Source organism: Harpia harpyja, chromosome 5, assembly GCF_026419915.1.
Source record: "Harpia harpyja isolate bHarHar1 chromosome 5, bHarHar1 primary haplotype, whole genome shotgun sequence".
NCBI classification, from domain to species: Eukaryota; Metazoa; Chordata; class Aves; order Accipitriformes; family Accipitridae; genus Harpia; species Harpia harpyja.
This window is the reverse complement of record NC_068944.1, coordinates 40,966,909-40,980,694: the sequence shown is the minus strand read 5'-3', so window position 1 is coordinate 40,980,694 and position 13,786 is coordinate 40,966,909. Positions and strand designations below refer to the sequence as shown.

The 13,786-nt window shown below is 41.1% G+C and overlaps 1 protein-coding gene and 3 non-coding genes across 5 annotated transcripts in view; 3 read left to right on the top strand and 1 right to left on the bottom strand.

Moving 5' to 3' along the window:
- Positions 1 to 13,786, bottom strand: part of DNAJC5B (DnaJ heat shock protein family (Hsp40) member C5 beta) — a 54,935-nt gene that overhangs the window by 33,030 nt on the left and 8,119 nt on the right. Inside the window, exons 2-3 of one of the 2 annotated variants that reach the window (XM_052788516.1) lie at positions 6,645 to 6,884; positions 3,933 to 4,063 (exon numbers count right to left, since the gene is read on the bottom strand). In XM_052788516.1, coding sequence (XP_052644476.1) covers positions 3,933 to 4,039 — 107 coding nt within the window. In that variant the 5' untranslated portion in view covers positions 4,040 to 4,063; positions 6,645 to 6,884. The remainder of the gene's footprint in view (positions 1 to 3,932; positions 4,064 to 6,644; positions 6,885 to 13,786) is intronic. The other variant, XM_052788517.1, reaches the window with a different exon arrangement.
- Positions 285 to 357, top strand: TRNAA-AGC (transfer RNA alanine (anticodon AGC)). Its single transcript has one exon. It is a non-coding gene; the product is annotated as a tRNA-Ala (tRNA).
- TRNAY-GUA (transfer RNA tyrosine (anticodon GUA)) lies at positions 1,105 to 1,193 on the top strand. The gene is given in 2 exon segments: positions 1,105 to 1,141; positions 1,158 to 1,193. It is a non-coding gene; the product is annotated as a tRNA-Tyr (tRNA).
- TRNAA-AGC (transfer RNA alanine (anticodon AGC)) lies at positions 1,510 to 1,582 on the top strand. Its single transcript has one exon. It is a non-coding gene; the product is annotated as a tRNA-Ala (tRNA).

Here is a 13,786-nt window from a genome sequence, read left to right as displayed (position 1 = left end):
CTCCTCTGCCTTTTGGTGCTGCCCGGGTGGCTCCCCTTCAAGGTCTGGCCAGCCTTGAGCTCCGGCCTGAGGTGGAGAAGATGACCAGCCAAGGCTGCCTGGGGTGAACCCTGGCCAGGGGATGGTGGTACCCGAGCGGTCGCCTCCAGCAGGAACGCGAATGGGTGAGTTGGTGGTGGTGTGAGAGGGAGGCCGATGGGAGGCCCCGGCTTTGGGTGCGGGGCAGCCTGGGTCAGGGGTGGGTGCCTGGGAGGGGAGAGGACCTCAGGCAGAGGCTGTGGGCTGGGGAATTAGCTCAAGTGGTAGAGCGCTCGCTTAGCATGTGAGAGGCAGCGGGATCGATGCCCGCATTCTCCAACGCTTTTCATTCCCCTTGCCTGGACACAGGGCCCTTTGCCGGGGGCCCTCTGTCCTCTGGGGGCTGCGGGGAGACCATGGTGTTCCTGGGCTGCACAGGGGAGGACGACGTACGAGGCTGCAACAAGAGCAGCATGGGCAGTTTGGCGGGGGACCTTATTTTTTCTCCCTCTTTCCTTGACAGACGTCAAACGTCGTCTTGAAGTAACGTGTCCAGTTTTGAGCTCCCCCGTAGAGGAGAGACATCAGTGAAATGGAGCAACCTCAGTGCAGGGCCACCAACAGGCTGAGGGAATGGAGGGGTGTCTCTTTGAGGATGAGCTGAGGACAGTGGGCACGTTCAGCCTGGAGAAAGAGAAGATCAGAGGGCTTACGCATGACCTCCCAGCTCGCGGGAGTAGGCTGTTGAGTAGGGAAAAGGCTGTCCGTTTGTCTGGTGCTGGACGAGAGGGCAACGGTCAGCAGAGTGAAACTGAATCGCGGGAAGTAGCAGCAGGGTATGGGTAAGCTGTTCTTGGCCCTGAGGAGAGTGCAGCTGTAGAAGATGACGCCCAAGGAGCCTGTGGAGATCTTCCGCTTGTGGGTTTGCATGATTTGAGGGGCCGAAGGGTTGAGCAAGGCGGTGTGGTGTGGGAGGTGGGTCTGTTTGAAGCAGGGTGTTGGAATAGAGGCAGCGTGCTGCGCTGTGGATAGGGAAGTGTTGGAGGAGTGTGTGACGGGCGAGGAACTGGGCGGGGCCCCATGATTCCTTCGATAGCTCAGCTGGTAGAGCGGAGGACTGTAGGCTCCCTTGCACGGCCATCCTTAGGTCGCTGGTTCAACTCCGGCTCGAAGGAGCGTCCTTTTGGCTCCGGCCCAGACTCTGCGGCTCCTCTGCCTTTTGGTGCTGCCCGGGTGGCTCCCCTTCAAGGTCTGGCCAGCCTTGAGCTCCGGCCTGAGGTGGAGAAGATGACCAGCCAAGGCTGCCTGGGGTGAACCCTGGCCAGGGGATGGTGGTACCCGAGCGGTCGCCTCCAGCAGGAACGCGAATGGGTGAGTTGGTGGTGGTGTGAGAGGGAGGCCGATGGGAGGCCCCGGCTTTGGGTGCGGGGCAGCCTGGGTCAGGGGTGGGTGCCTGGGAGGGGAGAGGACCTCAGGCAGAGGCTGTGGGCTGGGGAATTAGCTCAAGTGGTAGAGCGCTCGCTTAGCATGTGAGAGGCAGCGGGATCGATGCCCGCATTCTCCAACGCTTTTCATTCCCCTTGCCTGGACACAGGGCCCTTTGCCGGGGGCCCTCTGTCCTCTGGGAGCTGTGGCTGCCTGTCATGTTCCCTGACGATGACAGCATCAAGGTGTGTATCAGAAGTTGCATTTGGCATTGTCATATGTAAGGGAATAACCCTGTTTTTTTACTGTCATTTAGTTACTTTTAGAGTACTGCACACATTTCCTAATAAAATCCTAAATCACCAGTTTGTAATCTGTCACAGAGGCATCGATGTACCTTTTTTTTTTCTGTAAATAATCTCTCAAAGTGGTGCTTTTTAAACTTCTGAAGAAAATATATGAAATATGGTATCTCTCTGCCTATTACTTCACTGTCAGACTCAAAAGCAGAAGTCTAAGTGCAGTTTATGTTTTTATGACAAAAAAAATTTCTAAAGATTATATTCGTATGGTTTGAAGATAAACCGATCTCCTTTGAAATTCTGCTGATTAGAAGCCTGTTAGCTTTACTCCTTGAGAAATCAGATTGTGCCAAAGTCCAAATAAAAGCACAGAGATGTACCTCTGTCATGTTTATTAAAAAGTAAATTTTGCCCTGGGCTGTGGTAGTATGATTAATACTGATTTAATTAATAATGGCAGGAAACTCAGGATCAGGTATTGCTGGTTTTATACCTTGTACTAAAGAATACCAGTTCAGCAGCAGATTTTTGGATTAGCATAAATTAAAAGATAATTAAAGAAAATCTATGAGACTGACTCATCATTTTATATTGCAAATATTTACAGCTACTCCATTAAAAGTGAATCCCTCTGACATTTCCACTTTAGTTAGAAGCAGCCTTTTTTTTGCTATAATTACTAATAAAGATGGGTAAAGCAGCACTGTCAGTTTTACCATAGATCACTGTGTAAATCATCCGTATTCATGTTCAGCATTAAATTAAATTAATTCCATTCTACATTCTTCCATGACAACTCTCTCCTTTGGGGATTAATGAAGGCCTTCTTTCCAGAAAATTAAATGTAAAAGCAACAGGAAAACATGAGGTTTGATACAGAAGATGGTTTCTGCAGCCAGGCTATACTACAGGGACTTAGAAGGTGCAAGTCATGAGTGAATTTGATACTGTAGTAAGTTTATCCCCCAGTGGTATAGTTATGCAAGACAACAGAACCATGAGATGTCAACAGTTTTCCTTCCAGTGTGTGAAGAGTTTGGACATTCACTACTTCTCCCGCCTCCATTGAATATATGCCTTTAGAAACAGAAAACGGGAGAGATGCAATTTGTTCAAAAATACGGAGGACAGAGTCCCAGCAAAATTCAAGCTAAACAATGATGCAAGTAGATCTATTTCGTAAGCCCTTTTTCAGTTCAAATGTATTCTTATATTTGATTAGAAAAGCAAGCTGTGTTAAAATTTTCCTGGTAATACAGTGCAACCAACAACACCCAGAATGATGCTGTAATAAAAGTTTTATTATATTTATTAAACCTGCAAGTACATGTCTGGCACATTTTGATGTCAAGAACATCTATTTCACTAATGACATTTAAAGTTCTTTCTCTTTCAATAGCAGCAGAACAGATTTAAGAGCAAAATGACCCATAGAATCTTCTAGTATTACTTCTTGGTCTTGTTACATTTCAACAATAAAATACTTTTCATCGTTTTGATAACTTGTGTTTGAGTAAAACTTATCTTAAAGTCCTCTCTTCTTTCTCAATAGAGAACCTACCATTTCCTGTGCAAGTATGTTCCAGTGGTTGGTTACACTCACTGTTAAAACCATCTACCTCTTTTTCAGCTCAAAGTGCTTTTAGATTCCAAACACTGGTTTTGGTTATGCCTGCCTTCATAAAGTAAAGAACTCTCTCATACCTAGCATTTTTCCCCTTCAAAGATATTACACAGTATAATCAAATAATCTATCGGTCTTCTTTATGACAAGATAAACTGATCAAACTCCTTTTGTCTCTTACTCTAGTTCTTGTATTGTTATTATAGCACTTTTCTGCATTGGCTTTACTTTTCAGCATACTTCAGGAAAAGCTGTTAACACAAGAACTGGGTGCAGTATTCAAAGACTGCACTTCACAAGCACAGTCTGAGTTATTTTATCCTAACAGTCTGAACTCTCATTCAGCTAGACTAAGACATTTTAGATGAAGCACACAGATTGCTTGTGGGATGAAATCAATAGATTCACATTGCATCATCTCTGATTCTTTTCAGGCTCACAGTGCAAAAAAAAAAATTGTAACAATGAATGTCTACAGTGTAGGTATCTCAAAAGGTTTTACCATCATAATCATGCAGACACACAAGCATTTTTAGACATGTTGCAAAGCACATTTTACATACCTGTAGGACTTCTTAATCTCATCATGTGTTGCTCCCTTCTCTAGGGCCAGGATTTCATATAATGCTTCCCCTGATGTTGACAAAGCACGTTGCCTTTGTTCAGCCATGTTAGCAGTGCATTACCAAAGCTGCTAATGTAGAACAGAATTTAAAACAGTGGGGATTGCAAGTATATATGGACAGTATTTCTTATTGTTCATTTTAATAGACTGTAATCAGGTAGTAAAATGTTAAAAATACATGAAAGTGAAACTAGAATAAAATCTCCTCTAAATTATCCTCTGTCTCTTAAGATATTTTACAATTATTTGGGAAAATGGAAAAGCAAAACCCAAAGAACAGAAGCTCTTGTGTTAGGTATCACTGTTCATATTAAAGGCTTGATGTTGCTCTCACTGAAATTAACAGCTAAATTTCCTACAGAATTAATGCCTGCACATAGTATTTCCACCTAGTTTTATTCGTGTTTGTTTACATCTATCTTCTCTAAGTCTTAGAAGAATAATTCTACTATTTGTTAAGGCTATTGGCTTCTTGCAGTGGGTTAAGAGCTTTGTACCTCTGAGTATAACATAATGCAACACTGTGGTGAATTTTTGCTTTCTCAATACAAGGATTCAGATTCAGCCTAACCAATTTTAGGTGCCTAAGTTGAGCGATTAAGTTTGAAGCTTAGTCAAACTAGACTCCTTATATTGTCAACAGGCAGAGATACATACTCAGAGGACAACTGATCAAGCACTTTCTCCCTATTACCTCTACAGCATGTTCAGGATCACTGCATTCCCAACTCATGTGCCTGAGGACAGGTGGCATGAATCTGGACCTAGGCAATGAGACTAGATACCAAGAATTGACCTCAGTATTATAAAAGTAACCATTTATTGCAAACTTCTGAATGGGAAATACTGACATCAATCAGGGTCCTGTCTTATTTGAGATACAAGACTTTGGGCTGAACTCATGAGCTTGTGCTAAAATTAACAAGGCGCCCTTACAGTATAGTGCAAATAAAGGCTAAGCACAGTCCACTTCAGATCTGTCGTTCATTCCTTCTTTCATCACAGAAGCAAAGCAGACAAACAAGTGATTCTTCACTGAGTGGCTCTAATACCTCCTTACAGTTCATAGTTCATCCTTCTGGATTTGAAGAACCAAACATTTTTAAACCAGACCTGGTTAATGCTAGGCAACACCATGAAGAAGCTCATAGAAACCATAATTTAAAACACCAGATATAGATACCTATAATTCATAAGAGAAAGCTGCAGCTCTTTGACAGCAGACTTGCCACAACAAAACTCTCACCACAACCTCTTTATTACTTTGTATGTTGTACCCTTCTCCAAATGTTGAGAAGTGATCACAGAAAAAGCCTAAAAGTGAGCTGTAACCCCAGCCATAAGAAAAATTTCTGAGAACCAGTTTTGTTAGATAAGACTACCCACTCAGCTATTTCACCCTTCTCATTGCTGAGCTGGAAACACTATCTTGCCATTATTCATATATTATTTACTAGGCCACATTTTGGTTCAGAACCAGCCATGTAACACTTTTAAGACCTTCAGCTTTGTTCAATACCAAAAAGAAAATCAAATACCATGTAAGTACAAAAAGAAATGCAATCCACTGAGTAATTCTGGCACATAGTATCTGATTTACTAAAAGACCTAAATTTATTCATATTTACTTTGATGTTTTCTTTTTCTAATAAGCTAACACACAATTTAGGGTCTTGTGATCTGCTGAAAAAAAATTCCTTTCTACTTTTAAGTGTCGTACACAAACCATCAACTAAATGGATTGAAGTTTTGTTTTTAAATTAACAATTAAGAATGAAATTATATATGAGCATCTAGATATTACTTTACCACCTGCAGTAGTTAAAATGGTACTTGTTAATAATGGTATGTCCAGAGCATATTTAGTATAATCCTCGGATCTATCCTGATCACACTGGAATCATGCAAGGCACATCAAGCCTGTTAATGCACAAGATAGTGGTGGGCAACCATGTGAAGTCACAGATATACAGCATTATTTAAAAATTCCGTTACATAATGCTGATTAGCTACATGGCAACCTTGAAGCATAAAACAAAATTAAAGTTATGAAGGATTTTATTCTGAACAACTAAAAAGTCATGTAATTTGTACTTTCTCATGAAATAATTTTAATAACCTAGTCAGCTATGGCAATTTAAACTCACTAGCCTATTCAGTCTTCTAGTGATTAATCACCTTGAAGGTCTAGCTACTCAAAATTATTTCTTACTTATTTAAAGCAGTCCTATAAAATACTAAAAGTACAATGAGATGACACTTTCCTAGAAAAAGTTATGCTCTTTTTATTAAGGAAGATATAACAGTTACAATTTTAGTATTAGATACATTCCTGATGGCTGAAATTACATTAGAATCCTATTTTCAAGCTATGTATTTTTGTTCCAGTAGAACAGAGCCAAGAAAATACTGTTTCCTTCCTTGAATGACAATAAAATATATTAAAAGACAATCCAAATTCTGATAACAATTCCACATCTCCTAAGAGGATGGGACCCCAGTTAACTTCAGCTGTTTCTGCACAAATGTTGTACTATCCAGGATTAACTGTCTTCTACAGGGGTTGTAATAATATGCCTTTTTTCTACAATACCCATAATTCATTTGGATTTGTGCTGAAAAATAAGGCAAGGTGATTCAAATAACATACCTGCTTCAAAAAGTGATGGAACAGTCTGGCATGTATAAACTCACAACATTAACAGTTCAATATCTTGGTGTCTTTATGTCAATACAATCCAAAAGGAAAGAAGTGCCACCAGAAGCCCTGTTCCACAGAAAGCAGCTGCTGCTTTTCATCCTTCACAATCAAGGTTAAACAGGTCAGTGGAGTCTGATTACTCCTTTTGTTTGTTTGTCCAGTATCCAATTGGTTATCTCTCAGGAAGATCTATGAAAGAACAAATAAAACATTCATGGGCCTAAAGGCTGATATATCTGAGAGTTAATGACAACAAAAAATGTGGGACAACTGTGTATTTAGTTAGTTTTTCTTCTGTGCTTTACTCTTGATGGGGTCTTGAGTTTTTCTTTTTTCCCATGCAAATGTATTAAAATTGTTTAAAGATACAACAGTTTTGCTCTATAAGTTCACTTCTTTGAGACCAGCCATGGCTTAGGTTTACTGTATAGTCTCTTCCAGAACAGGATTAACTGAAGAAGTCCCTTTAGGACTCCTCCTGAGTTCTTCTAAATTTTTATATCAAACCAGAAGATGCAGGGTGTCTTCTCATCTTCTGATGGAGTTTCTCCTCTAATTTATACCACGAAAAAGTCTGGATGACCATTCCTTTCCATTTGGAATAGAGGAGACTGTAAATGCCAGACTTAAAAACCCAATTGCTCTTGGTATGTCATCCTTGGAACCAAACAGTTCACCCTTTGAACTCAAAAAGTTCATTTCCCAGATCACCCAATTCCAAATTGTATGTTTTTGTAGTGGGTTGACCTTGGCTGGCTGCCAGACCCCTACCCAGCTGCTCTCTCACTCCCTCTCCTCAACAGAACAGGAGTAGAAAATAAGACGAAAAATTCATAGATCAAGATAAAGATAGGGAGATCACTTACCAATTACTGTCATGGGCAAAACAGACTCAGCTTGGGGAAAATTAATTTAATGTATTGCCAATTAAAATAGATTTGGATGGTGAGAAACACAGACAAAAATTAAAACAACACCTTCCCCTCACCACCCTGTTTCCAGGCTCAAATTCACTCCTTCATTCCCAACTTGTCTACCCCCCACCCCTGAGCAGCATGGGGTGGATGGGGAATGGAGGGTTGTGGTGAGTTTATAACAGCTCCTCTCTGCTGCTCCTTCCTCCTCACACTTTTCTCCTGCTCCAGCGTGGGTCCTTCCCACAGGCTGCAGTCCTTCACAAACTGCTCCAGAGGGAGTCCTCCACAGGCCACATTTCCTGTCAGGAGAACCTGTTCCTGTGTGGGCTCCTCTCTGTGGACCACAGTTCCTTCAGGAAATATCCACCTTCTCTGGCATGGGGTGGATGGCCTGCAGCAAAGTGCCTGCTCCACCACAGCCCTTTCCACAGGTTGAATGGAAATACCTGCTCCACCATGGTCCTCTCCACAGGCTGCAGGGGAATCTCTGCTCTGGCGCCTGGAGCACCTCCTCCTCCTCCTCCTCCTCCTCCTCCTCCTCCTCCTCCTCCTCCTCCTTCTTCTTCCCTGACCTTGGTGTTTGCAGGGCTGTTTCCTCACACTTTTCCCTCACTCCCCACTGCCATGCAGTGTTTTGCTCTTTCTTAAATATGTTTTCCCAGAGGTGCCACCAGCTTGGCTGATGGGCTTATCTGTGTCCTGCGGTGGGTCTGTTGTGGAGCTGGCTGTATCCAGTCCCTGACCTCCTCCCACAGGGGACTCCCTACAGTGCCCCGCTAGCTAAATCTTTTCACAGACACGCTGTGCAGTTTTATGTAGACTAAATTCCTGCAAATGGATTCATGGAGCCCCATAACCCAGTAAAGTCTGCTTTAGCAAGAGTCAGTGAGTTTGTGCTTGGATTCTACTGCAAGGCCAGAACTATAAATCAATATATTTTTTTAAAAAACCAAGTGCAATTAATTACGTTCATATAAAAACGCTATTTATGAAAAAGGAAGCAACAGTGTGACAGCTGATAAAAAAAAATTGTTAAATGGATGCTTTTTAATGTGAAGCATGTGATTTTAACATTTCTCTTGTTCTCAGGTATACTCTTTAATTTAAAACATGCCCTCAAATTTCAGCTTTGGATGGGGACAAGGCAAGGCACATTTCAAATGAAAATGTGAGTGTTTTTTACAGTTATGAGAAGTCAAAATAGCATAGTCAAAATATCTCTTCCAAGACATTAACAACAGAGTAGGTACAGCTAATTCTGTTATGCTGTATGAACACAATAAACCAGACTATTCAGTCAGCTTGCTTGATCTCAATCTTTGAAATGACATTATCATTTTTGCAAAACAAAAGTACACTTTTTAATGTTAAGAAGAAATTAAGAGGAAAAAACATAAAAGGAAGAAAATAAAATCACTTTGAGGTTGCCCTAATCCTCTGTACTTATATACATGGTATTATCACGAAAAACATCACTGTTCTGCGATCTGTCACATGCCCGGACCTACGGTTCTGTGTAAGCACAGCTCCCTCTGGTGTATTGAGCTAGCACTGCTCTGTAACCTGTCTTGCTTTTCTTATAAGCACTCGTTTTGTTTGAAGGAAACGAACACAATCTCTGCAAATCTAAGATTTTCGTTTGAGAATTCTATATCCCAAGCACATTCTAATGAATCTTTAAAAGACTCAAACTTTAATGAATTGTCATAACTCTTTCATCAGATCAGCTATATAATTTAGAAGAATAAAACATATAATTTATTAACTGTTCACTCTTCTCATTATTTTTTTTTTTTATTGTAACACCTAATAGTGCACCACAACCCCACTGTGGCAGGCAATGCAAAACCAAAAGACAGTCCTAGTCCCAAAGGACCTTGTATTTAAAAAGTCTTACTTACACTTTACACTTCATTTATATGTTGCATGCATTTCAAAACAGACAAATCGGAACATGTCTGGAAATGCAAAGTTGCGTATCAGCCTATAAAAAATTTGAAACATGGCCCAGACAGAGCAGGAGGTATGGGGTTGCTTCAGAAGCCTCCAGTTACACACAACCAGAGCTAAGGGTTGAAGAACTCTGAGTCACTCTGGTCCTTCCTCCTACCGCTCCCTCCTTCTCCTGGCTCATAACAAGTTCAGGAACTAAGAGCCTGGAGCTAAAAGACATACATGCATGAAGGGACTGGCATCATTTCTCAACAGTGGTGTGAATTTTTAGCTTCCAAGGCAAGGAAAGACAATTTTTAAAAGCTGAATTGTTTTCTTGGTTTGTTGAATCTGGCGGTGTTAATATTGACATCATCAAAGCATGTAGGAGATACAAGTGGTCAGATAGAGCACTCCTGACCTTCATGGAGAACCTACAGCTTCTGACTCTTTCTTCCAATAGTGACGGAAAGAAAATCTCTGATTTTACTCAGAGGAATTTGGGGACTGAAATAAATTATCTTGCTGACATGCTTTAGTAAAGCCAGCAGGTTAAGGGAGGTGATCCTACCCCTCTACTCAGCACTGGTGAGGCCACACCTGGAGTGCTGGGGCCAGATCAGGGCCCCCCAGTACAAGAGAGACATGGACATACAGGAGACACTCTAGCAAAGGGCCACAAGGATGATGAAGGGACCGGTGCATCTCTCCTATGAGGAAAGGCTGAGAGAGCTGGACTGTTCAGCCTGCAGAAGAGAAGGCTCAGGAGGATCTCAATTATATATATAAATACCTGAAGGGAGGGTGCAAAGACGACAGAGCCAGGTTCTTTTCAGTGGTGCCCAGTGACAGGACCAGAGGCAACGGGCTCAAACTGAAACATGGGATGTTCCCTCTGAATATCAGCAAACACTTTTTCACTGTGAGGGTGACCAAGTGCTGGCACAGGTTGCCCGGAGAGGTTGTATGTGAAGTCTCCATCCTTGGAGATCTTCAGAAGCCACCTGGACATGGTCCTGGGCAACTGGCTCTAGGCGGCCCTGCTTCCTTTCCCCAAAACTCCCCTAGTGTGATTACTATTATCACTAATTTCTGTGCCTTGTTCTGCCAAAAAGGTGGTAAGAACATTAGCAAGGATGTGGGAATTTATATTGGTGACTGAGCAGAAGTGACAAGAGAAAGAAGGCAGGTGAAAACAGTGAAACAAGAGCTCCTGCAAGTTGATGACTTTTCACAGATGAATGAATGACAGTCTGAAAAAGAAGACCCAACACAAGTGAAGCATGAGGATATGAGTAAAGTATGGTAGGCTGATGAGATGAGAGAATATGTACACTGAGAAAGAGTGTATAGAGGGGTAGTGTGTACTGTTTTTTCACTCTTTGGCAGGATCTATCTTTTGTTTCATTTTTTAATATTGTGCTATGGTGATGTCAACATTAATAACACCCAGCCGAGCAAGCTAATCAAAGGGCAAAAGACTGAGCAAGTGGAAAAGGATGCTTCTGCCAAGATGTGCTGGGCCTCTAGCTCAGGCATAGGGACTGATTTTTGTTCAGAAGTGAAGAGTACTTCTGAGGCAGCTATGTCCCAAAATGTTCTTATAGTCATTTCTTTTTGGCCAGTTATGCTTCACATGTTCCTGGACATCTAGTGCCCTGTTTGAACTGTATTGCATGCTCCCTGTTAGATATTCAATCAATCTCCTAAGGAAGAGAGAATTGGTTTAAGGTCCTTTCTTCAAAGCGAGCCTTTTTAGATCTCAGACAAGCCCAACAATTCTACAGCAAGAAATTACATTCCTCTTGCCACATTTCTCTGTTATAGAATAGTTACTGTCATTATGGCTTCAAAAGTAATAACAGAATTGATTTAAATAATATGGTTGCATTGCATCCATTTTTAAATACATATAACTATATTGGAAGGAAGGTATTCCATCTGGTAACCCATCTGCAACTCCATCTATACAAGAAGTATTCATAAGAGAACATTCATATATTTGAATTCTCTGAACATATTGTGACCTTCTGTTACTATTCACACAGAATATCTCAATTTAAATATGTTGGGTTTTTAATATCTTTCAACAACTGTAGTATTGGAAAAAAGTAGCAAACTCAAGAAGTATGAACCTTAAATGAACAGTCAGTTGCATATTCAAATTGCTCATGCCTTTACATGGTCAGTTTGACACAGAGAAGCAATCCAGAACTGTAACTTCTTAGCTTATTCCAATAAATCCAGTTCAAATGTTGGTGGACTACCTAAGTGACATGATATAAACATTTTTTCCCTAGAAATTAAATTAGAGGCTTAAAAATGATGTTTTAAGTAATAGTAATATACTTAACTTTGTCAACAAGGTATACTCAATGGAACACTGGGAATTTTATTTTCATCTGTGGTTTACAAGAAAGTTCCATCTATCCTCCCTAATTTAAAATAGGTCATGGAGGTAGCCATAACTAAGATGTAAATCATAATAATCTCTCTGTCTTTAATTTAAATTTCTTTCTGAAAAGCAAAGGATAGGAAGTCCCTAGTTTATATAGCTTTGACAACTCAGAGGTGAGTTACCTAGGGCTTCAAGTAACAGTGAAGTAAGAGAGTCCCCTAATTCCTTATTTAGGCAGCGCCTTGGTAATTGATTTTGCAAACAGCTGTAACACTTGAAGGCAGTATTCTACCACTTCTTATCATAAGTTAACAAACTCACAGTTCTGGTAGCAGGGTTATTCATTTTAGCACAGTCTAATCAGCTACAGCTAAGAATCAGGAAGATTATCTTGAACAGTATAAATAATTGCTTTGACCTATTGCTCAGGTTATTTTACCCAAAACAGATTAGAAAACAGCAGTACCACATCTTCTCGGTACCTGCTCCTTGGGAATCAACAACTGCTTTCAGTCCTTCCCACCAGGTACAACCTTTCTCCAGCACCTAACAGTTCTCTCTACTTGTTCCTCCTTCACACAGTTTTCATAAACAACCACCCTTTGACATCTCCTGCAGTCTTTGTCTAAGCAAGCTCTTTCCTGAAATCCCCAACATAGTCCTCAGTTCCATCCTGCACCTATCCCCCAACTATTCTCTCCCAAATTCCTACAAGCTGGCTCCTTACCTACATAGTTCCCAGGAGGGAGGGGATGCAGCAGGGGAGTAGCCATTTCTTTTTAAAGCGTCATTAATCCTTACAAAGGATTTATTATCCTGTCTTATAAATGCTGACTTAATTGATGGCTGAGAAAGGTAAAGTCTTTGTAAAGTGCTGATGAGCAACTATCTTAACTTATCTAGATCCAGAAAGGAATGTCTGTTCAAATGGTTGAGTTAAAAATCAAAGAATTAAAGCAATATGCAATCCCAGGAGTAGAGGAATTGCAGATTAATGGGTGGGAAGACAGAAGTCTCAGATATATTTTTTTTCTGAATATCACTTACTGGGAGAAAGTAAAAATTCCTAAAAATGTATTTAATCAGCATAAATATTTCACCAATAAAGTGAAGAAGCAAAAACATAAACATGAATGCTGTTCTCCACATACTAGCTGTAGAAAAAGCCACTGGAAATATTTCCCAATGATTCAGCAGACTAACATTTCAGTGAATTAGTAGCTTCATTGTTAACCATTTATCACAACTGTTCTTAGGGGTTTTTCCTGCCCTTATTATGACAAGACCTTTCAGCTGGAAAATAGTCAGAGCTGAAACTCGAAGTCTGAACCCGTGGGCTTACAGTTGGCTCAAGTCAATCTGAGGGCTGCCAGCAAAGGAGCAGTCCAAACTTTCACTGATTTTTATTCTTTTTTTTTTTCTTAGTTTTCAGTTAAATCAACTTGCTAGTCTGACTCACTCCGTGACTGGCATCATTACCTGAGCTGATGCAATGGAAGTGGTGACATCACACCTTTTCAGCAGCAGTAAAGTCTTACATTGTCTTCAGGACACCACAAAACCGCACCTTAAAAAGTATGTAGGGGCCAGGATACCATACAAGTGCAAAGCACAAGTAAATTCTGTGGAAAATAGCACGAATTAGGAGAATTAAGGCTCCTCTGGACTTGTCTGTGGCTGTAGGGTAGGCCAATGTTTGACAGCGTATTAAATATTTTGGAGGCTTCTGCTGCCAGCTTTACAGTGCCATGGGTGCGTGACACAATGCGCTGCTCCTGTTGAGACGCTCTCTGCCAATTCAATTTGTTCAAACAAAACTTTGACACAGGTTAACTTTGCCGTGG